The sequence below is a fragment of the Corvus hawaiiensis genome, chromosome 30 (genome assembly GCF_020740725.1).
Source record: "Corvus hawaiiensis isolate bCorHaw1 chromosome 30, bCorHaw1.pri.cur, whole genome shotgun sequence".
Taxonomy (NCBI): domain Eukaryota; kingdom Metazoa; phylum Chordata; class Aves; order Passeriformes; family Corvidae; genus Corvus; species Corvus hawaiiensis.
In genome coordinates, this window is record NC_063242.1 from 17,281,283 (window position 1) to 17,307,146 (window position 25,864).

At 42.5% G+C, this 25,864-nt stretch overlaps 1 protein-coding gene across 8 annotated transcripts; it reads left to right on the forward strand.

Annotated features, from left to right (window-relative positions):
• Positions 1 to 238: 238 nt before the first annotated feature.
• METTL4 (methyltransferase 4, N6-adenosine) lies at positions 239 to 25,097 on the forward strand. 8 transcript variants are annotated; one of them, XM_048289407.1, is made up of 9 exons: positions 239 to 558; positions 1,011 to 1,525; positions 2,255 to 2,317; positions 12,739 to 13,105; positions 14,244 to 14,313; positions 16,150 to 16,324; positions 16,540 to 16,646; positions 17,609 to 17,697; positions 23,871 to 25,097. In XM_048289407.1, exons 2-9 carry the CDS (start codon positions 1,097 to 1,099, stop codon positions 24,014 to 24,016), a joined length of 1,446 nt encoding a protein of 481 aa, XP_048145364.1. In that variant the 5' UTR covers positions 239 to 558; positions 1,011 to 1,096; the 3' UTR covers positions 24,017 to 25,097. The 8 variants fall into 8 exon arrangements, with proteins under 8 accessions (XP_048145364.1, XP_048145363.1, XP_048145360.1 ...); XM_048289406.1 differs by having other exon boundaries at positions 239 to 517; XM_048289403.1 differs by lacking the exon at positions 239 to 558 and adding an exon at positions 565 to 946 and having other exon boundaries at positions 1,087 to 1,525.
• The last annotated feature ends 767 nt before the right edge of the window (positions 25,098 to 25,864 follow it).

Genomic DNA, 25,864 nt, shown 5'->3' on the forward strand with positions numbered 1-25,864 from the left:
CAATTTTAAATCCGCCCGCCCAGAGCGTCACGCGGATCTACGTCACACGGAATGCGTCACGCGGAACTGCGTCACGGCGGGGCCGCGGGCTCGGGAGGCGCGGGGAGGCGAGCGGAGGCGGGGCGGGGCGGGGCGGGGCGGGGCGGGGCGGGGCGGGGCGGGGCGGGGCGGGCAGGGCAGGGCAGGCAGGGCGGGGAAGGGAAGTGAGGGGAAGTGAGGGGAAGTGAGGGGAGGCGAGGGGAGGCGGATCCCAACCCCCGGAAGGGCTCGGGGGAGGGCCTGGCGGCGCTCGGGATGAGTGTGTCCTAGGCGCTGCCGTGCCACGGCGACCCCCGGGCTTTTTCTGCAGCCGCCGAGAGTTTTTCTGGGGAAAATCCCGAGCTCTCTGTTACTGTGTGCCCGCGGCGGTGGGAGTCGGCGCCTGGCCTCAGCAGCGCTGGCGCCGCGGCTGCCCCTGTGCCTGTGTTACTGTTCCTGGGCGCCGTCATCGTCATCCGTGTCTCTATATGCATATATGGTATATATACGTGTGTGTGTGTAGATACGGTGTATGCGTGTGTAAGTAGTATGTATATGTGCGTATATATTGTGTGTGCACATGTATAGTATGTATATGGAGTTAATATAGCATGTGTGCAACATATCTAGAATATACGCGTAGTAGATATACATATATATGTGGTGTATATACAGTGTGTATATATATATATGCATATGTACTAGTCGTATAGTCACAGACATAATCGGTGTGTCGTAGTGCTGTTTTCTGACTTGTTAAAAAGAGCCTGAGCAAGTCCGTACTGTATAAAAGTATATTAAAAAGTTATACAAAATTTGCTTACTATAGAAAAAGAAATGTTATAGGGATGAACCGAATGGGGAAACCAGCTGAAGTCAGAAGTTTCAACAGTGTGTCCTGCATGTGCATGGAAATGTCTGTCAGAAGGTAGGTGCTAATTTATGAAACAGTGATAATTCTGTAAAGTGAATTCTTACAAAAATTCCCACAGGAGGAGGTTGCTCCAGGAAGTGCATATGGTTGGTGAAAGCTACAGTATCAGAGAGTTGATTTTTCTTCTTGAAAAGGGGACTTACGATGTCCGTGGTACATCGTCTGACAGCAGGATGGCTCGTGGATCATCTCTCTTTCATCAACCAGTGTGGCTATGAGATCTGTGACTCCTTTGCACACCCTGGTGGTGTCACTTGCAATACTTCTGTCACATCTACTGAAGGCTGTCACAGTACTTCTACTTTTGCTCCCACCCTCTCGTCAAGTGATAGTCCTACTTATGGTCCTGGAGATGCCATAGAAACAGAAGGTAAACCAGCAAAAACGAGATACGTGTTTCGGGAGGAATTCTTTGATATTTCTAAGCCCCATATAGCTGCAGCTCCTGAGGAGCAGCTGTGTCCGGGATGCCCTGAGGTGAGTCTGACAGAAATAAAGGCTGACAGCAACAGAGAGGAATACCAAGAAGGAGCAAAGAGTGACACTGGAGATTCTGTTGCCACTGCTAGGAAGGTATGTTCTCTATAACACAGTAAATTACAGTAATCCCGTGATAAATAATATACTGCTAACATTGTTTTGCATACCTGAGTCTTTTGAGGTAGTGTAGAAGAGCAGGAACTTCTGAGGATCTTCTTGTGTCCCTTTTGTCAGTAATGTGCTTTCTGTGTCTCATAAGCAGTGGATTGCTCCCAAAATGTCCTGACGCTGATTGTGGTCAGGTACACAGCCTGAAACTCTGGTAGCTGTTGAGACTGTGCAGATTAGTGAGTTTGGAAGGACAGTATGAATTTACCTTCAGTGTTGTTCAGTACTGTTCCATGTGGATAAAAGAAAGTAAGAGTCGCAGGTCTAAACCAATAAATGTAATCATGAAGACATAGTTAATTTTTTTCTTTTATTGGTAAACTGCACTTGGCACCTGAAACTTTTAGTATGGGCCCAAAGGAGTCACGAGTACAAACTATGACATGTACTAGGTACCTTCAGATCCCAGGGCCATGAATAACTTAACACAGCTTTAAGCCTATGAACCTTTGGAATGCCTGCAGCAGCTTAGGTATTTTCAGATCTTTTTGCTTGCTATTTGACTTGTACTTGTGATAGAAAAAGAGATGGAAAATTTCTTCTGCTTTTAAAAGGGTTAATTTGTAATTCAGGTATGTTTGGGGTTATTTTCCTTTTATTTTGTCATGGAAGGATATGGAATTTTTTTGTTGTTTTTGTTTGGTAATTCTGCAGAAACGTAAAAGGAAATGTGTGTTTAACCAAGGTGAACTGGATGCTTTGGAATACCATTCAAAGGTAAGTTGGAAAAAACGTATATTTTGCAAGTACATGATACCTGACTTTGGGCATGTGCAGAGTGGAGGGCATGGTTGCAAACAAGTTCTGTTCTTGCAGCTTGTTCCACTGGTGCAAAGAAGGAAAGGGAAGGGAAGATCAATCTCTCCAGTCCTGAGGTGAATAAGTGTTTACAGAGTAGATCTTCTGTGTAGTTACATGTGAAATTGCATCTGAGACATTACAAAGAGCTGGAAGCTGCATTCACGAAGTCATTTTGACTGTTATAGATAACTGAATGTTATATTGTGATGAGTTGAATATTAGGAAGTGATTGATTTGAAATTGGCAACGTAACCTGTTCCGAAGATCAGCTCATCTTTAGTTTTTCAGGACACTGAAGTGCTGAAGTTATTCAAAGCTTTTGTGACCAACTGTGCTTCAAAATATCTTATTCTGGAACTGAGAAAAAAATTTAATCTTTCTCTAACACTTTATATTGCCATACTAAAGCATTATGAATGACTTGGAATTCAAGTCTGTATGCTTATGTCAGTGATGTACTGGTGAAGATACAATTGAATTACACTGAAGCATATTAGTAAATCACAGAAATACAAACTGTAGGTAACGTTTGATGTATTCTTACTGCTTTCCCAAATAGTGATGTGAACCTGAACTAGGATCTACACTTGCTTTCTTTCCTTCAGCAAAGGTGTAAGTCATATTGGGCTCTTTTGCTTAATTCTGCTCCTCTTGAGCTACATTTAGATGACTACACTTTTTTCTTTTACATGGCAACAATCTTGTAGTAAACACATCCAGTTTGGTGATACACTGTAGAGGTCCTGTGTTATTTTTGTGAATAAGCTATTGTCTCGGTTTTGAAAGACAGGTGTCTGCTAAGGAAGGCAGAGGCCCCCCTTGAAGTGGCAGATATAACCCCTTTTCCCTCCAAGTTATTATATTTTGAAATCAAGGGCCTTTAGGCAAGGATGTGGGAAATAGGAATAACAGTTCTTTACTATATATATATATATATGTATATAACCAGTCAAACAAAACAACAACAACTCTGGCAGTAACAGCAATCACAAACCCAGTGCCAGCCTTCTCGGCTGTCAGGCCCTTTCCCCTCGGGTGCAGTTCCGCTCGCAGCCGGCAGGGGCGCTGGCGGCTCCCGGTGAGCAGGGCAGGTGCGATGGTTCCCCCGCGGCTGCAGGGGGCGCTCCGGAGCGAGCTCGGGAAACCCGCGGCTCTGGTGCCCTGGGATCCCGGGAAGGGATGGAACAAAGGCTTCACAAACCCCTGGGCAGCTGATCCCGGGCTCTCAGGAACAGCAGGCTGGAATGGCAGGGACGAACGCAAATCCCGGGTGGCAGGCGAGATGTATCCAGATGGGAAAAAACCACGGAGGCCCAGGCAGGCAGGGCGAGCAGGGCTACAGCGTAGCGAAAGCTCGAAGCAGCAGCGGAGCAGGACAGCCACAGCTCGGTCTCCAGCAGGGCAGGGAAAGCGGCTTTTGGGGTCCCGGCGTTGCTTCCAGCAGGAAGAAAGAACGGCCAAAAAGAAAGCAGCAGCAGCTCCTTTCTCTGCAGCTTCTCTCTCCGGACGCTCAGAGCGAACTGTCCCCACACCCAGGTGTAGACAAAAGAGTAGCCAGGCCCGCCCCACTCCCCTTTTTGTCTTTCTTAAGTACAGCTATTTGTCCCCTAGCAACATGCATATGGGAGAAAATTCCTTTAACAGGAAAACCTAAGACTAAACTAAAACCCCAACATTATCCACCCCGAATTTTTCCCATACTAACATGTTACATGAAACTTAACTTTTTTTTTTTTTTTTTAACCATATAAATCTATGCATTACCCAAATTATATACAAATATACATGCTGATATTGATACAAGTACAGAGCCATGGGTAGTTCACCCTAAAACAAGGTCCTCTTGAGGTAAGCATCGGGTCTCTCCATCCTTTTGCATCACCCACCAGGTGCAACCTGGTCCCTGAGCAAAAACAACCCCACGGATGGGTTTGTCTTTGCTCAAGGCAGACTTTACCCAAACAGTTTTTCCAAGCATACCTCTCATGTGCACCACTGGAACCTTATCTCCATCTGTTGTTTGTAGGGGTTCGGATTGGGCAGGGCCTGCTCGGCTGGTGGAACCTCGAGTGTTAACTAACCAGGTGGCTCTTGCTAAATGCACCTCCCAGTTTTTGAAAGTCCCCCCACCCAGTGCCTTCAAGGTGGTTTTAAGCAGTCCATTACACCGCTCAACCTTCCCAGCTGCTGGTGCATGGTAAGGGATGTGGTACACCCACTCTATGCCATGTTCTCTAGCCCAGGTGTTTATAAGGCTGTTCTTGAAATGAGTCCCATTGTCAGACTCGATTCTCTCAGGGGTGCCATGCCTCCAAAGGACTTGCTTTTCCAGGCCCAGGATGGTGTTCCGGGCAGTAGCATGAGGCACAGGGTAGGTCTCCAGCCACCCAGTGGTGGCTTCTACCATTGTGAGCACATAGCGCTTGCCTTGGCGGGTTTGAGGCAGTGTGATGTAATCAATCTGCCAGGCCTCCCCATACTTGTATTTGGACCATCGCCCGCCATACCACAGAGGCTTCACCCGCTTGGCCTGCTTGATCGCAGCGCATGTCTCACAGTCATGGATAACCTGGGAGATACTGTCCATGGTTAGATCCACCCCTCGGTCTCGTGCCCACTTATAGGTGGCATCTCTGCCCTGATGGCCTGAGGCATCATGGGCCCATTGAGCTAGGAACAGTTCTCCTTTATGTTGCCAATCCAAGTCTATCTGGGACACCTCTATTTTCGCAGCCTGATCTACCTGTTTGTTGTTACGATGTTCTTCATTAGCCCGGCTCTTGGGGATGTGAGCATCTACATGACGGACCTTCACGGATAGCTTCTCTACCCGAGTGGCAATGTCTTTCCACTCTTCAGCAGCCCAGATTGGTTTTCCTCTGCGCTGCCAGTTTGCCTTCTTCCACCTTTCCAGCCAACCCCACAGAGCATTGGCTACCATCCATGAATCGGTGTAGAGGTAGAGCTTTGGCCACTTCTCTCTTTCAGCTATGTCCAGAGCTAATTGGACAGCTTTGAGCTCAGCAAATTGGCTCGATCCACCTTCTCCTTCAGTGGCCTGTGCAACTTGTCGTGTGGGGCTCCATACAGCGGCTTTCCATTTCCGGCTAGCGCCTACAATTCGGCAGGAACCATCAGTGAAGAGGGCGTATTGTCTTTCACTCTCTGGTAGCTCGTTATATGGTGGGGCTTCTTCGGCACGTGTCACCTGCTCCTCTTCTTCTTCAGAAGATAACCCAAAAGTCTCACCTTCTGGCCAGTTTGTAATTATTTCCAAGATCCCAGGGCGACTTGGGTTTCCAATTCGGGCGCGCTGCGTGATGAGGGCAATCCATTTGCTCCAAGTAGCGTCGGTGGCGTGATGTGTGGAGGGAACCTTTCCTTTGAACATCCACCCCAGCACCGGTAGTCGGGGTGCCAGGAGGAGTTGTGCCTCTGTGCCGATTACTTCTGAGGCAGCCTGGACTCCTTCATAAGCTGCCAGGATTTCCTTCTCAGTGGGAGTGTAGTTGGCTTCAGACCCTCTGTAGCTTCGGCTCCAGAATCCCAGTGGTCGGCCCCGAGTCTCACCAGGCACCTTCTGCCAGAGGCTCCAGGACAGACCATTGTTCCCGGCTGCAGAGTAGAGCACGTTCTTCACCTCTGGTCCTGTCCTGACTGGGCCAAGGGCTACGGCGTGAGCAATTTCCTGTTTGATCTGGGCGAAGGCTTGCTGCTGTTCAGGGCCCCAGTGGAAATCATTCTTCTTGCGGGTAACCAGGTAGAGAGGACTCACGATCTGGCTGTACTCGGGAATGTGCATCCTCCAGAAACCTATAGCACCTAGGAAAGCTTGTGTTTCCTTCTTGTTGGTCGGCGGAGACATTGCTGTGATCTTATTGATGACCTCAGTGGGAATCTGACGTCGTCCATCTTGCCACTTTACTCCCAGGAACTGGATCTCTCGGGCAGGTCCCTTGACCTTGCTCTTCTTGATGGCAAAACCAGCTTGCAGGAGAATTTGAATTATTCTCTCTCCTTTCTCAAACACTTCGGTTGCAGTGTTCCCCCACACAATGATGTCATCAATGTACTGCAGATGTTCTGGAGCCTCACTCTTTTCTAGTGCAGTCTGGATCAGTCCATGACAGATGGTGGGACTGTGCTTCCACCCCTGGGGCAGTCGGTTCCAGGTGTACTGCACGCCCCTCCAGGTGAAGGCAAACTGAGGCCTGCACTCTGCTGCCAGAGGAATGGAGAAGAATGCATTGGCAATGTCAATAGTGGCGTACCACTTTGCTGCTTTGGACTCCAGCTCGTACTGGAGCTCCAACATGTCTGGCACGGCAGCGCTCAACGGTGGAGTCACTTCATTCAGGGCACGATAGTCCACAGTCAATCTCCATTCCCCGTCAGACTTGCGCACAGGCCAGATGGGGCTGTTGAAGGGTGAGTGGGTCTTGTTGACCACCCCTTGACTCTCCAGCTCGCGGATCATCTTGTGGATGGGGATCACAGCATCTCGATTTGTCCGATACTGCCGGCGGTGCACTGTCGAGGTGGCAATTGGCACTTGTTGCTCTTCCACTTTCAGGAGCCCAACTGCAGAAAGATTCTCAGATAGTCCAGGCAGGGTGTTCAATTGCCTAATGCCCTCTGCCTCCACAGCAGCAATCCCAAATGCCCACCTGAGTCCTTTTGGGTCTTTGTAGTAGCCATTCCGGAGGAAGTCTATGCCCAGAATACACGGGGCCTCTGGGCCGGTCACAATCGGATGCTTTTGCCACTCCTTCCCAGTCAGGCTCACCTCAGCTTCCAAAAGGGTCAACTGCTGTGATCCCCCGGTCACCCCAGCGATGGATACAGGTTCTGCCCCCACATGTCCCGATGGCATTAAAGTACACTGTGCCCCAGTATCAACCAATGCATCATATTTTTGTGGCTCTGATGTGCCAGGCCATCGGATCCACACTGTCCAGAAAACTCGGTTCTCCCGTGCCTCTTCCTGGCTAGAGGCAGGGCCCCTCTAGCCCTGGTTATCATTCTTTCCCTGGGCGTACATGCTCGAGGTACCTTCAAGGGGATCCGACATATCATCCTCCCTTCTGTAATACCTGGCAGCTCGGTCACGGGAGGCTGAGGCTACCTTCACCTTAGCGGAACCCCCTCGGTTAGTGCCTCCCTCCTTGAGTTCACGCACCCGTGCTGCCAGGGCAGAGGTGGGTTTCCCATCCCACCTTCTCATGTCTTCTCCATGCTCACACAGGAAAAACCACAGCTCAGCTCGTGGGGTGTACCCTCTCTCTCTAGCAGGGGGACGACGGGCTCTGACTTGGGGGCCTGTGACTCGCACTGGTGCCACACTGACCCTCCTCATCTCCTCCCTCATCTCCTCCCTCATCTCCTCTCTCATTTCCTTCCTCATCTCCTTCATGTCCTCTTTGAGGTCCTGGACCACAGCAGAGACATGAGCTTTCAGCGGGCCATTGATCATGCTGTCATAATGCCTGAGCCTGTTGGCAACAGAGCCCACTGTTTCTCGGGTATTGTCAGCATCAATCGTTGCAATGAAGGTGGTGTATTGCGATGGCCCTAGCCTTGCCAGGTTCCACATCATCTGTCCTGTGCACCTGACCTTATCGGGGTCATTATCATGCTGTCCATCCTTCCCAAAGAGTACCTCTAATATTGCCACCTCTCTTAGCTGTTGGATCCCTTGCTCGAGTGTCTTCCACTGCATTCTATGATGATACTCCTGCATTCTTTCTTTGTGAATGAACCTTTCTCTCACACTCATTAAGAGCCGCTCCCAGAGAGAGAGAGGCCCTGGCTCCCTCACAAATATCTGGTCCACACCTGGGTCCTGGGTCAACGATCCCAGATACCTTGCCTCACCACTATCCAGTTGCACACTTGTGCCCATAAGGTCCCAAACCCGAAGCAGCCAGGTGGTATAAGGCTCACGCCCCCTTCGCACAATGTCGTTTCGCATAGCACGGAGACTGTCGTGCGACAGGGACTCAGTGATGACTTCTGGCTCTGGCTCTCCTGCTGGTTGTGAGGGCCCTGGTTGCCCATCATCATTAACTGGTCGTACTGATTTGGTCTTATACTTCCTCCTTTGCACAGGGGCGACTGCTGCTGGCTGTGGTTGTCCTTGTGGTTCAGCTGAAGCCTGGACGGTTGTAACATCCGTGGGTTCCACTGCTGCACCATCGGACTCACCCTCTTTGGGGCAGGGAGAGGGTTTTTCACTAGCTGAGGAGGTGTATTCCCTTAGCAATTGGCATATCTCCTGGCGCACCTGGCCCATCTCCTGGCACATCTCCTTGCGCACCTGGCCCATCTCCTGGCATATCTCCTGGCGCACCTGACCCATCTCCTGGCATATCCCCTGGCGCACCTGACCCATCTCTTGGCACATCTCCTGCATCCCTTTTGCCAGTACCCCCACCCAGTTTGGGTAGTCCATTTCTGAGGTGGACTGTTGGGCAGTATCAGTCTGTGGGGCGGGATCTCTAGTGTCTGGGGCTGTGGCAGGCTCTGGCTCTGGGGTAAGATCTCTAGTGTCTGGGGCCGTGTCAGGCTCTGGGGCAGGATCAGGCTCTGGGGTAGGAACTCTACTCTCTGGGGCCATGTCAGGTTCTGGGGCAGGATCTCTAGTCTCTGGGGCTGGTGTCCGGGTAGATATCCAAGCCAATCTCAACTTATCCTTGAATGCTAAATAGAGTAGGCCTATCAGCAGCAGATGGTTAGTATTCAGAGGGAATTTAAACCCTTCGAAAATTGATGGGGTGGGCCCAAAGAACTGGTTGAGGGGTTGGGAGAAAACTTCCCCTGGTGTCATTTCCTCACAGAAGGTACCATTGTTAACATAACCCCAAAAACATGTGCTCAGTGTGTGATAGCTGTTTATCCATGTGCCCACATTCCGGAGGAAGTTAAAAACCCATGAATTCCTCACCTTCTCGACCCATAACGCAAGCTGGATAACAGCAATAGTAGCCTTAGTCAGAGGACCCATATTCAAGTAAGGAGCTGCAAAGGGGAAGAATATAGCCACGGCTACATGCCACCCAAACCAGGGTAAACTAGACCACATAGTGCTGCCTAACAAGGTTCCAATATCCAGCACACAAAATAAAGTTATCGAGGAACTGTTATTCCTTTTTCACCTCTATCTCTTAATGCCCTCAGGCCCCACGCTGGGCGCCAAGATCTGTCTCGGTTTTGAAAGACAGGTGTCTGCTAAGGAAGGCAGAGGCCCCCCTTGAAGTGGCAGATATAACCCCTTTTCCCTCCAAGTTATTATATTTTGAAATCAAGGGCCTTTAGGCAAGGATGTGGGAAATAGGAATAACAGTTCTTTACTATATATATATATATATGTATATAACCAGTCAAACAAAACAACAACAACTCTGGCAGTAACAGCAATCACAAACCCAGTGCCAGCCTTCTCGGCTGTCAGGCCCTTTCCCCTCGGGTGCAGTTCCGCTCGCAGCCGGCAGGGGCGCTGGCGGCTCCCGGTGAGCAGGGCAGGTGCGATGGTTCCCCCGCGGCTGCAGGGGGCGCTCCGGAGCGAGCTCGGGAAACCCGCGGCTCTGGTGCCCTGGGATCCCGGGAAGGGATGGAACAAAGGCTTCACAAACCCCTGGGCAGCTGATCCCGGGCTCTCAGGAACAGCAGGCTGGAATGGCAGGGACGAACGCAAATCCCGGGTGGCAGGCGAGATGTATCCAGATGGGAAAAAACCACGGAGGCCCAGGCAGGCAGGGCGAGCAGGGCTACAGCGTAGCGAAAGCTCGAAGCAGCAGCGGAGCAGGACAGCCACAGCTCGGTCTCCAGCAGGGCAGGGAAAGCGGCTTTTGGGGTCCCGGCGTTGCTTCCAGCAGGAAGAAAGAACGGCCAAAAAGAAAGCAGCAGCAGCTCCTTTCTCTGCAGCTTCTCTCTCCGGACGCTCAGAGCGAACTGTCCCCACACCCAGGTGTAGACAAAAGAGTAGCCAGGCCCGCCCCACTCCCCTTTTTGTCTTTCTTAAGTACAGCTATTTGTCCCCTAGCAACATGCATATGGGAGAAAATTCCTTTAACAGGAAAACCTAAGACTAAACTAAAACCCCAACAGCTATATGTATGCAGAATCACCTTAAAGCAGAGAATTTTGGAAGCTCAGCATCAATATGAGTGTGAAAATGTTTAAGCCAAAATAAAATCATTCAACAGTAGAAATAAGGAAAGAATTGAAGAGAAGTTTGATGTCTCAGAGGCTTGTGTAACTTCAAATGATTTTTGGTGAATATGTGGAAAAGACAGAGTTTGGAAAAATCTGTGACCCCAGTTAGCCTGTTATGTCATTCACAGATTAGAAAGTATTGGGTTTTTACTGTATTTGTGTTGCTAAAGGTTATGGCTCTGCAAGTCAACCCAGAGTATTTTGACACTTACTCCTATCTGTAGACTCATTGTCAAAAAAACCCCAATTTTGTTTCTGCAAGTGAATCCATTTATGAATTTCTGTCAGCGTCAACATAGGCAACAATACAAAATATGCTAAATTCCTTCAGCAGCCATTTGTTAAACTACTGCTTCGATTGCTTGATAGTCAAGAGACTTTGTCCACCTGTGAGTTAACACATGCATGTAAGAAGGTATAATTTCTACAGAATTAATAATCATATCTTTAGAAGCAGTATGAACTCTTATCACAAACCTAGGTACTAAAAATGTATGACTCTGTACTCTCTGATATCTAGAGGTGGCACTACTAAATTATTAAAACAATTTTTTTCTTCCCCTGCCACTAATCTGGCAATTGTAATAAAGAGTATTTTGAAAAACCGTCTTGTAATCTTGAAGATTTCATAATCAGAAGCTTTTGAAACCATAATATGTATTTGAAACCTTTATTAAAGCCACTGTAACTGACTATATTGTTATTCTAAATGGACAAACCCACCTCACTGACAATCAGAACTTCTAAAAGCTTCACGATTTGGAAATAAAATGGGTCACTAAATTTTGTGAAGGGAAGGTGCTGAAGTGAATGACAGTGTATATAGATCCAAGAATCTTGTCATCCTGGACTAACAGGCTATTTGAGAGGTTTGCCACTTAGAAAAGTTGGAAAAATAAAATTCTGATACTTTAATTTATTGATTGTACTTCTGTTTTACTGTAAAATGCATAAACTGTTGTTTTATGAAGTGAATTGAAATGTGGAAAATGACTGATTTTTAGATCCCAGTATACATCTCAAATAAAAATATGTTCATGGGCATAGTAATTTGAAATTAGATTAGAATTTTAAACTTCAGATAATTGCTTTGAAATTTGTATTTGGTTGAAACAATTCCACCTCTGTTGTCCGAAATGTTTTATTGAGTACTTTCTTACTCTTTCTTTCTCCAGCCTTCTAATTATTGTAACTTTGCCAAAAACCAACAACAGAAGTTAGTGGGGTGTCCTGGTTTTGGCTTGGATAGAGTTAGTTTTCTGCTTGGGAGCTGGACAGCTAACGTAGAAATCTATGATCGAGTGGAAATGCTTAAATAAAAAATAAACCCAATTTTTTAAAAAAGCCTCAGAGTCAACATATTAAAAGCTAAAGGTAGACACGTTGCCCAAATGTCTGCACCCAGCTGCAGCTGGTTTGTCTCTCCCAGTCTGGTCAGGGTAGCTCAGAAAACATCAAAGATTCTCATTTTGGATTTAGTAGGAGGATAACATTCACAGCAACAACTGAAACATCAGTGTGTTAAGTAGTGCTTGCCCTAAGTCAAGGAGTTTTCAGTTTGCCACTCTGCCAGTGAGCAGGTGCACAAAGGAAGCTGGGAGGGAACGTGGCCAGAATGGGTGACCCGAACTGGCCAAAGGGCTATTCCATGCTCACTATATAAACGACGGGAGGTGGTGAGGAGCCATGGATTTGCTACTAAGGGATGGGCTGGACATCAGTGATCGTATTGTGTGTCAGTTGTTTCTCTTGGGTGGTACTTCTCTCTCTTCTCCTATTCTAATAATAAAAATTATGGTAATAATTCATTTTGTTTCAATTTTTAAACTGTTCTTATCTCAGCCCATGAGGTTTGCTTTTTTCCTTAGATTCTTCTCCCCACCAGGGACTGGGAGGCATGGGGTGTGAAAGAATGGCTGTGTGGTACTTGGTTGCCAGCTGGCTATTAGACCAAGATACACACCTTCTTATCATGCCTTTTAGCTTTGAGCCAATGATCTCAGTAACTGGCAAGGATCCTTTTCCCTGCCTGCAGATTGAAAATGTTTTGATTTCAGTTGCATTCCCTGGTCAAGTAGATACTTGAAAGATCTTTTTTCCTTTGTTTTTTTGTGACCACACAGGTCAGGAAGCTCATTTGGGAAGGCACTTTGCATTTAGTCCAAGAAGGACTCAAAAGTGGTTTTCTTCATCACACTACCACAAAACTCAATTGCAGGAAGAATAATGTTCCTCAACACATTGTCTGTGGATTGGCTGAATTATGTGAAATGGCAAAACAGTTTCCAGCTGTGAATGAAAGTGACCATCAAGCTGTACATGTGCTAGAGGATGAAACCTGCCATCCAGAGCAGGACCTGCTCTCATGTGTTATGAAAAACAGCTCAAACTGTGCAAAGATAATTGTGTTAATGGGGCAGAAATACTTGGTACCACCAAAAAGCAGTTTCCTCTTATCCGATATTTCATGTTTGCAGCCCCTGCTGAACTGTAAGTATCCTTAGGTTTTAGAATTTACCCCTTTTCTCCTGCCCAACAAGGGCAGTTAATGTCAAGATGCCTCAATGAACAGGTTTTAACATACAGCATTTCACTGATAGCAAATGCTGCTGGAGGCTTTCAAAGTGATAGTTCTAACTTCGTGCAAATAGGTAAGGACTTTCAAAGGAATCTTGAATGGTTAGGAGATCATGTCATGAGGGGATTATTTGTCTCCAGGAGGCTCCTTTAAAAACCTCAGCCAAAGTACAAGAGTTTGTGGGCGTGTTCTGAGCCACTGTCAGCATAGAAGTCACATAAACACGTTAAACTGGGACTAGCTGTGCTGCTGGGTCCCTATCCCACAGGAGCAGGCTTTAGCACAGGTTGCTGCTGAAGTGGTGGTCCTGCTGTCTTGATTTTTATCTAGATTAGACCATGGGAGAGGGATGAGATAATGCACCCTAAACCAAATGTTCACTTACAGACTCATCTTGTTCAGGGTCTTTTTAGATTGGAATAAACTGGTTGTGGAACAAAGCCCAGTATCTGCCAGGAAAGGTACCAGTTTGAGAGGCTGTTGCACCCAGCTGGAGGGGAGCACCACTTTAGCAAGGCCACAAGTAGCAAGCATGACTTGACTTTTCAGCTGCTAGTTGTCTGTCTCTCTTTACCTCTAGTAGTGCAAAACCATTTTTCTAGGGCTGGCTTGAAGCTCTGCATTTCCCTGTTCACCTGATGAAAAATCAAGGAGGACAGGAATCTTGCATTCAAGGCTGCAGCTTTTCACTCAGCTGGGTACCTCATTATGTAGCTTCTGTTGGGAAACTTGGAGAAATTTTTATTTTTTAAAACTCGCGCTCTGCTATCCTTTTTTTCCTGAAAGTCCTAAAGATAGTCAAAATTTCTTGGAGGGATCTGACACAGATCACATAAAAGTCCTTTCCTTAGGTAATTGACCTAAAAATATCTGAATTTTCTGGATATGATTATCTGAATTAAAACAAACATGTCAAACAGTCTTTTAACTTCTTATTGGAAAGAACTGAAGAAATTTGCAGTTTTGCTGTATATCTGTTTTATCTCATAGATATTTTTAAAGCTAATTTACTGGTTTTTCTTTTTTTTTTTTTTAAATTTCACTTGCCAGACAAGAAGAAATATGATGTAATTGTGATCGATCCACCATGGGAGAACAAGTCTGTTAAAAGGAGTAACAGGTATGTTTTACAGTAAAATCAAACAAATTTTGTCATTATAGCTTACAAGGGGCAATTAACATTTTAATATATTGATGCAATCCAAGACCAATATAACTGTGAGACTGTAGGTTAAACTTTTAAGTATTTTGACACATTCTTACCTTCAAGTCTATGGAATGTCTTAGGTATTTCACTGAAATGTCTTGAATACTTGGCATACAAAATATTTGCAAGAGTAGATCTTAAATTAGCTAGCTGGTGAGAGAATGTTAGTCCTTGAGACTTACAAAGAAAGTATGGATTCAGCTGTTTTGTAGGGCCCAGATCATGCAGATACTAGTTTGTAATTAATAGGGTTACTTCAGTAGGCATAAAGCTAGATAAATGTGTAAGTATTTCCAGGACTGAAATCTTGCTCAGAACTTTGAGTGGGTTTTTATTTCATTTGATCTGTAGCTTAAGCTTCAGTCTAATGTTTAGAAGAACGTGATAATGCCACAGTAAAATCTTCTAGTGCAATAGGAACTCTTGAGTGCTGTAGTTTATGAAGTCATTAACTTATATTTTTATGGGCTTCCTTCACTGCTGAGTACCATCATGTTTATGCCAGTGGAGTCCTCTTGATTACCACAGAATTGTATCCATGTGAAAGAACGGTAGACAGGAAATACGGCTTTACAACTTTTGAAAATAAAGTTCACTGCAGTTTTTGAAGCTTGTTATGAAGACATAGTTTGAAGATGCAGAGACTGATTAGTAGGCTTTCCTTTGAAAGCTCTCCAGAAACCTCTAGAAACTCTTGAGTTGAATTCATTCAAATGTGTTTCTTGAGTATATATGGTACTCAGAGAAGAATTGTAGTTACAAGCATAAATTAGCCACCAAGATCCTCTCTCCCTTATAAAATAAAGGGAAAAAGTGGAGGAGCTATCACTGCTCCTAATTATCTTGTTGGCGGCTAATTGTTGTGTAGCATTTCTCATCTGGGTGAATCTTTTTTCCTCTGGACAGTCTAGTCCAGGAGGTATTTTGGATTTTATCCTTGTTTACTGTTTCTCACTGTAGTATTGTGTAGGATCCTGGGTACCCACGTGGTGGCTGCGGATTTTCATTAGGCCCTGTGCCAATATATTTGGTGCTGCAAAGTGTAGGTTTCACGAGCTACTGTTTATTAATAGCATAGAATTGCATCATGAAAAAAAATTGTAGAACAGGATCTGGAAAGCATCCTGGATTCACCAGTGTAGCATTCAGTTACCTCAGAAAAGTGCAGAATGGTCTTGAATAACGAGAGAAATTCTACCATGGCTGATAATTTAAAAAAATGAACAACTTCTGAAAATAAATGGAGGAATTATTATCTTTTATGACCTCTTAACTTGTCATTCAAAGTAGTGTTGTTCTTGCAAGTGACTCACTTGTCATTGTCATTCTGTAGAGAGTTTATTATGAGAAGTGGATAGTATTACATTGCCTAAGAAGCTACTGGTCACTAAATAGCTTTGTTCTGGCACAAAGATGAGAATATTGAATTACATATGATAGTTCTTAAATGAAACATGAGCCTCTAAACTTCTTCAGAGTCACAACTTATAATGCTTTATTTCGAGGGATAGTGGAAATACATAGTTAAAGGTTCTGCTCAGTAAAACTTAAGTACATACTCTAATGATTTTATATAAAATCCATCAGATTTGTCCACTGGGTGTCAGTCTTGAACTATTTTTATGACTTAGGTTGTCAGGAGATAATTCTTGAAGTGACTGGTCTGTGTAATTTCTTTATCCATTTGTGTTGCTTTGCAATTTTTATAGTTGGTATATGCTAATTTGCTTTCTCACTATATTGGCATAGGTACAGCCACTTGTCTTCATGGCAAATCAAGCAGATTCCTGTACCAGCACTAGCTGCTCCAAATTGTCTTGTAGTCACGTGGGTGACTAATAGACAGAAGCACTTACGTTTTGTTAAGGATGAACTTTATCCTCATTGGTCAGTGAAAACGCTTGCTGAGTGGCACTGGGTAAAAGTAAGTTCTCAATTTGTTTTGTTGTTTTCTTGGAGACTGAGCAGACTTGCACTATGACACCTTCTACTCTTCTAATTTGTCTATTTACTACCATGTGCTTCTGTTTTTGAAAGCTATGATATCATCAGTCTCCTCCATTTTATAAAAGAAAAGGTCTGGGAAAAATATGGGATGTTAAAATCTTCTACTGTGTATTTTTAACTCTTTTGTGTCAGATTACTAGAGCTGGAGAATTTGTGTTGCCTTTGGATTCTTTGCACAAAAAACCATATGAAGTTCTTGTACTGGGGAGAGTTCAAGGAGATGTAAAGGAAGCCTTAAGGTATGTCAGAATATTTATGATAAATGTCTTTCTTGCCACTGCTAAGATTCCCTTTGTATGTATCACTTACTCATAATGCAATATAATGTCCCAAAATCTCTTGGCTGATTGCGGACCTAAAGATTATTAAAAAATGCCCTAGGGTATATTACCGTGTCCCGCAGCTGTAAGGAGGAGAGGAGAGAAGATTCAGCAGGCAGGAATTGTGCAGCAAGATTGATTTATTTAATTATTTTACGAACTCTTTTATAGACTTTTTTCTTCATAGTCTAATTGGACGAGGATCAGCCACCCCTTGGGGTGATTGGCTAAAATCCTAAAACATCCATTGTCAAAATATTTTTCTCCTATACCATAAACAAGACTTTTCAAGGCTGCAGGTGTTTCATTGTTTACATAACTCCACTACCTCTTCTGTGAGAGAGAAAAGTCTCCCACGGGCCCAGAAAATAGCAAGAAAATCCTTGCTAGCAGCATTTCTGTATCCACAAAATATAGTCTTACTAGCTTTGGAATAAGAGAGTGCCTTAGTGAGATTTAAGAGTGGAACCCCCTGTCTGTTCCTTACATCTGCTATGTTGAGGAACTGGCTTGGACAAAAGCCTCGTGGACAGGGCTTCCTTTGCTGACAGGTACTCTTGGACCATGAGTCCTTGGCGCAGGCTGATGCCATTTTTGGGATGCTGCTGTTGTTCCACACATGAAAATATACAGAACTGCATTGTTTATTCTTAGTGGCTTTGTATGGCTATTGTTCACCATGTTTTGCCTAAAGCCTCAATGATTTCATAAACTCTCATTTTATATATAATGTCTGAGCAACATTTAACATCCCTTGGACTTCCCTGAAGTTTGTGAATGAATATTCTGTGTTATCTCCCATCTGAAGTAGCTCTGCAAGAGCTGCACCATCACATTGGGTAGCATTCATTCTCATGTTTATTTTCTGATTTGTATGACAGGAAATCAGAAGGTGTTCTTCCAATTCCAGAGCATCAGTTAATTGTCAGCATACCCTGCAGTCTGCATTCACATAAACCTCCTCTTGCTGGTACGTTTTGGTTTTTTTGCCTAATGTTTCTGTAGTGCAGTGGACTTGAACATCTCATTCTGGGACATACCTAGAAATGCCTTCACTTCCCATTTGCCAAGCAATTTTACTCAACAGAACTTAGGGTTCCTCAGCATTTCTAAAAGCTTTCTGAAGCACGCAGTCTTGGCCTCTACGAATGAACATGAAAACTAGAACTTCAAGTATTACTGTGTGTAAATTTTGAGTAGATATGTGGAAAAAATCTCGCCTTTTTCAAAATTTATCTTTTAAATACTGCACAAACAGTTTTACAGATACTTCACATATGAAGTGATAACAAATGACGTAAAGTACCTTGTGATGGAGAGAACTTTGGGAATACATAAAAGAGGAAAGCAAAAATCTCTTTCTTTATTATGTCATCCTGAAATAAATGTTTACATATGTCCATGAATTGATTATATGCCTGCAGTACAATTATACCTTTAAATCCAAAAACTTAATTATTTTAAGACTGCTAATAAGAGGCAACAAATAAGGCATGCCCTGCTTGTTTCTGTGGAGTTGTATTCCACTCACTGAAATTGATGCATTAATTCCAGCCAGCCAGCTAGTGTGGATATAAATTCAGCTTTTTAGAGTTAATCCAAAGAATTGTTCTGGAGCACTTTGACTAATTTCCTCAATAGGAAGTGATACTTCTTTCATCATTATAGCACCTTAGAACATTACAAAGCCATGGTAAGAAATATATTTAATACCTCTCACAAAAACGATTTCATCCTCCTCATGGGGGGAAGCTCACGATGGGCCTGCAAATATTGCAGGTGTTTTGTAATCACATCCAGAAAAGCAGGTAGAAGAAATATTTAATGCTCTTGGAGAGGAGAGATGTCACACTTTGCTTCATTGGTATGCTTTTCGTTTTCTCTTCCCAAGGGGTAGAACAACTTCTATCTGAACAATTATTGTGCATTCAGGGATGCTCTAAAATTTGTGTTCGGGAGCTTGTATTTATTAAATTTACATATATGTGTATATATATATATACACACGCACCCTCCTGTTAAAAAACTACTGGAAGGGACATACTTTGGTTACCTAAAAATAGAAGAAAAAGAAAGGCAATTCTACGAGAATTTTCTTGCCATCCTGAAGCCACATCTTTATGAATTAGGGCTACAGCACAAGGTATATGGGTTGATTTAAGCTAATGAACAGTGGGGTGGTAATTTATGAGGCAGTCACCTAGGGCCTCTTTAGCAAGCTGATACTTAGCAGCAAACTTGGACACAAACAGGAAACTTTGAGGTAGCCAAGGGTGCAACACAGCACCCTTATTATAGAAAATTCTAGTGCAACGATGGTCCTGGGAGCAATTCTTTTGTAGGGCAGAATCTAGAAACCATATTGGAGAATGCTTTATAAATTATAACCCCAAGTGGACTTGGAAAGAAATTGTCCTTGCTAATTTCTTGTGTGTATTTCTTGAGTCTTCACTTGTGTGATGGGATTTGATACCATTGTGCAGCATTTATGTTTGTCTTTGAAAAAATGAACTTGCTGTGGAGCAACATCAATGATTTAAAAGGTTTTTGTGGAAATCCATGTCTACCCTACAGTTTTTTGGCAGATCTGGGCAGAATATGGTTATGTAATGAAAAGGTAGACCACAAGGTAAAAGCTGATTGCTGATGCTTTGACTTCTGTGCTGTACAAGGTGTTGCTTTCACGACCAGGCAATAATCTCAAGCAGCCAGTAGAGAGCAGCTGAGTTACATCCTGGAGGGGTTCAGAAGAAATTTGAACAGAAGCAGAGATTTGGCAAGGGAGGGGAGAAGGACAATTGATGAGTCACACACATTCTTTATGCTTTGTTTAAGTAGTAACAAAGCCAAAAATATTAATATTTACTGATGCTGTCTGGCACTTTGTTTCTTATTATAACAATAAAGGTTGTATGTTGGTACATATGTAGCCGCTTAATGACCGATTATAACAGTTTATGTCTCTGGGGGAAGAGAAAGATGTAAATTAAAGTAAGCCATCAAAAAGAGATGTTTTTGTTCCTACGGTGCATTTAACCATGAAATTGCAACTGTAGGGGTTTTTGGTGATGCATGTGCTGTGTTCGGTGCTTAGAGCTCTAATATGTCATTGTAAATGTACTTAAGCTGCTTTATGCAAATGTGTTAAAATCAAATTTTATTACTCCAAGTTTTGATTCAAACAAACAGCAGGTTTTCTTCATAATTCAATTCAATGTTGGTCTTAGGGAACACAAAAGATGTTCTGTTACGGAGATGTTTGAAGTTCTACAAAACTTCACATCACCTTTTCTCCTTTTCCTGTATTATAGATTGTTCTTGTTATAGCCATTGCTCTTCCAGTTTTTAAGTATATGCATTTATTGTTAGAAAATAATACTGTTGTGTAGGAGTTTGCCTAAAAGCACTGGAATTAATTCTTGGCTATGTTCTAACCAATTTGCATATCTCCAGCAGAACACTGCAATGAGAAGTCATGGGAACTCCCTCCTCCTGTAGCAATGATGACTTGTTTAGGCCATGTTATGAAAGGTTTTCTTGGAACTAAAAAAGGAAATGTCTTTTGTTTCCTTATGTGCCTTGTGAGCCCTTACTGTAAGACTAATTGATAGGTACATCAGCATCTAGGTTGAACTTCAAGCTCGGGAAAGATGCAGTGCTGTAAAGCCATCTTTGAGCTGGATTGCAGGTCGTTTTCTGGTCCTACTCTTTTCAGGGTTTAGACAAATTGGGCAACAAGGACCTCTACATTGCAAACTCTTTTGAAGGGTTATTTTAAACTGAAGTAACTGTGTGCTTTGTGCTTTGCATGGCTCACCGATCAGGCAGTGAAAAAGCAGACAGTCATTTTCACTTTATGTATCCAATTTGTCAATGCAGAACCTGCTTTTTAGGCAGTGGAAGTTCAAAAGATAAGGAGAAACTGTTGCTTGTTTCAAAGATAATTATTTTTTATGCTCATTTAAACATTTTTAGGAGCATGCATCTTCAGTACATGTTTGGGATTAAGAGTACTCAAGTATGGCAAGTCTCCTGCTTGACCACTGGATCGTGCTTCGGAATGAAATGGGTTTTCTGGAAGTGTTATGTCTGCCAGCTGGCTTTGTGCTGGCTTCATGTGTCCTGGAGCATTAGGTGCTCAAATATAAGTACCTGAGTTGCTATCATAGTGTTTGTGACACCTGCAAGTGATAAAGAACAGGCTGTTTATCATCTATTTAACCTGTTTCCTCTCTGTGGTATCTGTCAGTGGATAGAAGTAATTGTGTGCTGGGTTTTGTTTTGCAATCTATTCCTGTGGTAGAAAAACTCAGTATTTTATTTTTCTACTGATGTAACTCCTCTAAGCTGTTTTCAGAGGAAAAAACCACAAGGGTTTGCTTGAGGCCTGCAAATCAGATCCATGTGTGTTAAGATAGCCTACTGGGGATGTAAGAGTCTAACAAAGAACCCATAATTTGTAACTTGAACACTGATTTTTCCTATTTTCAGGAAACCAATGTAATGAGATTTTAAGCCAAAAATTCAGTTCTCTTGATATGGTAATTTTTGTTGCAGTGCAAGTTACTGCCTGATGTGATTATGTAAATGCCTACAACCTAGCAATGAAGAATCACATATATAATGTGATCTTGAATTATATCTAATATGTCTCTTTTTTTAAAAAAAGCCCTCTAGGTTTAAAAAGATGGTCCCTCTGGCAGAAGGAGAGGGGGAGATTCCTGGGACTTCCTTTTTAAATTCTATAACCAAATTGATAGAAGGACTGGCACGTTTCCTGGTTCTGCTGAATTGATCCGTTTCTTGGCTACCCCTTTTTTTGCTTTCTAGTGAACCAGTCTTTGAGGTTGGTTGAATCACTGAAGTGTGCTTTTCAAATCTGTTCTTTTAGGCATGAAAGTTTTTGGTGCCTGTTAAAACTGCTTTGGATTACTGAACCTAGTGCTATGATGATATTTTTAACCTATGCATTTTAAGGTCTACCACCTGTCTGGGCAATGTGTTCAGTGTTCAGCACCCTCATTGTAAACAATTGTTTCCTTATATCTAGTCTGAATTGATCCTATTTTAGTTTAAAACCTTTATCCCTTGTCCTATAGCTGCAGGCCCTGCTAAAATAAGTTTGTTCCCTTCTTTCTTATAGGCCCCATTTAAGCATTGAAAGGCTACAATAAGGTCTCCCTGGAGCCTTCTCTTCTCCAAGATGAACAACCCAACCCTCAGCTTGTCCTCCTAAGAGGGGTGCTTCAGCCCTCTGATCAAATCGGCAGCAAATTATGCACAAGAAATCCTTATCTTAATGGAGCTGGAAAAAGAACAATACATTTTACCACTTTTTTTATTGTGATGGGTTTGCAAAATGGTATTAAGCAGCTACTCATAAGTGGTGTCTAATTAGATGAACTCCCATGGCACCAAACAGTGTGTGAGTTTTCTGTCAGAATGTACATTTTCCTCTAAACTTCCCAGACTCTTCTCTGCAAATGCTAGGTTTGCTTAAACATTTTATCTTGCCTCTAAAAGAATCAGGCTTTTGGAATAAGATTCCTTCTGGTAGCAGTATTTTTTAGATTAAAAGCTGCCTTGATGATAACCCATCTGAGACATTCATGTAACATTTGTTAAAGATTGGAAGAAGAAGAACAGATTTTTATGACATGCCAAAATACAATAAAGCCTGGAAACACCCATCACAAAATATTTACAGAAAAGTTTTTAGTATATTGGAGCTTTGGGAAAGGTGATCAGGTAGGTAGGAAATGCATTTGGGGCTGGCTAACACTAGAAAGTAAAGTGGATGCTCATCTTTCTGCAATGGGAGCAAGCCATGACCTGATCAGCTGGAGTCTTACACAGGGAGTCTGTGACTGGCAAACTTGATGCAAAAAGTCAGTACTTGGATTGCTCCAAAAAAATAAGAAAAAGCATTTCCTCTCATACTTTGGTGTATGCTGACTGGATGTGTTTTTGCTTTCTGCAGTGATCATATCTGAAGAGACTTGAGTGAAGCAGCAAAATGTCAGATTTATGAGCTGTGTTTTTAAGTGTCAGAGATTGAGAAATCACTGGCAGATCTGATCTAAAAATGACCAAGATGTCCTTTGTAAAGGGGAATGTTTCCATAATTTTTCTTCTTTTATCTTCAGCAACAAAACCAAAAACTTAACATGCAACTTTTAGTATAGATAAGTTTTTCAGTCTTTCTACCTTCTCTGTGTTGGAACTGTGTGTTGCTCCTTAAAACTTTGCTTTTTTCCTGCATGTTTTCGTACACAATAACTTTGTAGCTATTTCATGAAACCTAGTTAAGGAATTGCTTGAACCAGCCGCAGACTAAATGACTCTGTATGACAAGTAACACATTTAACAATAAACTCTTTGCAATAATACTTTTCAAGCAAAATGCAAGATCTTTTTCTGTCACTCCAAGAATACCAGTCATGATCAGTGACACAGTTGATGTTAATGACAGGCATCTTTATATTTAGATTTAGGCAGTAAAAATGCCTAACTGTAAAAGAAAATTGAGATTTATGTTACTGAATAATAGTAACAGAGTTATAGAAATATCTCTTCAGCTGCCAAGTTGATATTGAGGGAAAAAGTAGTTCCTGCCTTTTATAGCCCTTTTAGTGCTATGCTTATTTAACTGGTGTTTGTTATTTTATCTCTTAACAGTTGTCATTACCCCTTTAAGGTACAGAGGAAAAGAGTGTGGTCTTAATTAAGAAAAGGGTTTATTTATTTATTTTTAGAAGTGTTGCCCCCATGTTACTGGAGCTAAGTGAGGCTTTAGGAGGTGTTTGGTTGATATTAGTAAAAAATTCAGAACTCATCTATGTAGAGGCTGAAATAAATCCTCCTTCCCTTTCTCTAAATGAAAACTAATAAATCAAGGCTATTGAAGGCCTTGACAGTATTGTTCAGAATCTCAAGGGCACTTATTTAAAATTACTTTCTCACTATAAATAGTCCAGCTGTTTGATGAAACCTCTGAAATTAATTTGCTCTCTCTTCCTTTTTTAATGAAACATTCATTTTTTCATCTGCTAGCATCACAGGGGAGGTTTTACTTGTTTACTATTCTTATTTGTACCATTGTCATTGTTGTTGTCTTCTTTTTTTTTTTTTTCTCTTGCACAGCAGTTCTGGCAGAGTTTATCAAGCCAGATGTGGAATGCTTGGAGTTGTTTGCTCGCAACCTACAGCCTGGCTGGACCAGCTGGGGAAATGAGGTCTTGAAGTTTCAGCACATTGATTATTTCACTCTTCTGCAGAATGAAAACTGAGCTGGGTCTTAGATATCTATATCTTCTGAAATTCCACACCTTCCCAGGGTGCTCTTGAACTTAACTTTATTACTGATGGTGCACCTAAAGGTAACAGGAATAAAACCAATTGCATTTTAGTTAAAATTCTTTAAATGACAAGATACCTGTTCAATGCTGCCTTCCTTTTCTGCAAGGTGGTCCCTTATTTTGATGATGTGAACATATTTAAATACTGATGTTGTTACCAAAATCTAAAACTCCTTAACAGCAGTGAAGCATTAAGAAGCAGGCATTCTTTATTTGGCTGGATGCATGAGGGAGTATCTCCTCTGAAATATCGTGCATGCTGATTACAGAGAAAGCTCCTGTTTATATACTGTATTTTACATACATATTCATTGACCTTTCTGAATAAACATATAGATGATAATAATTTCCCCAAATCATTAATATATATGCCCTCCTCTTTGCACACGTGTTCTTCTGTCCCAGGGGTTTCTTTGGTGGTCCCTGGTGGTCAGCCACCCCAAAATCATACTTGACCATCCAGTGAACTGGTGAAAAGTTGGCATAACTGGGCTGGTTACTCTGCAGTTTTTCTTCTTGGTCAATGTGTAACATGATCCTAGAGAATAAGCATTGTGTGGTTCTATAGGTTTGTGGTTTTTGAAGAATAATCATATTAACCAACCAGGTGCAAACAATTCTTCATCTGCCAGCCATGTTAGAGTGTAAGTTCATCCCTGTTCTTTTTTAGACCTCAAGAAAAGAAAGATATTTTAAAGTATTCTCACATCCCAACTGCTACATTGTAGCTCTTGTGTTATTTTTAAAGAATTATAATGTATTGTTTTTAAAGAGTGTCAATGGAAGTAAACGGTTCTGAAATTATGCATGTTTTGTTAAAGATTTTTTTTTTGCAAAACAATGGATTTTGAATTAAAATAGTTATGAAGGCAGTGTATCTTCCTACATGTTTGTATCTGTCTGTCTACCTCAGAGAAAATAAAAGGAGCAGTGCTTATGTTTATTGGCACATGAATTCTTGACTGACCACATTCTATGTAAAATTATACTTTTAAAACAGTTGGCAATTCTATCTTTGTGTATATGGTGTTAATTCTTTGAATACATTGTAAATGATCAGTCTCAACATCTTACAAACTCTAACAGATTATATGTATTTTTAAAATTTTCTTTCCTTATGTTCTTGGAACCTTATAAAGTCATGCCAGTGAGCTGTATTTTTCAGCTAAGATAAAAATGATCCCTTTTGAAAATTTTTTTTTTTTAAAGAATGGTACACTTTGTGTACCCTTTGCTGTGCTTGGATTGACTTTGAAAAATGCAAAGAAAACGTAATGAGGCCTCTGCCACTTACTTACTTGCAGCAGCAGAGGCAGAGGTGCTGGATGAACTGATTTTCCTGATGGCAGACTCCTGAGTTCTGACTGTTTATAATGGAGAACAAAATACATTGCATAACTTCTTTACAGTCGTTTCCATTTTGGTAGCCTGGTGAGCTGAGAAGATTTTTTAAAATTAAGCTGTAAATGTTAGCAGATGATTTTTTGATAATTTTGTAATAAAAATGATCATAAAAACTTGTGTCTTATTTTCAGACCCAGTTTCTATATTACTGTTCAATTTCATGTTTTGCCTATTGGAGCAGTGGAGTTAATAAAACAAGGAAAATGCTTTTTTCTCCCTCCCCCAACAGTTAAACATATACTCAAGCAAATAATGTAACAGTGAAAGTAGTTACCCAGGAAAACATTTCTTGCTGCATGATTGTATTTAGTCTGCATTTTAAACTGTCAGTACCGAAGCAATCTTGCCTACAGCTACAAGGGATAGAAGGTTCTT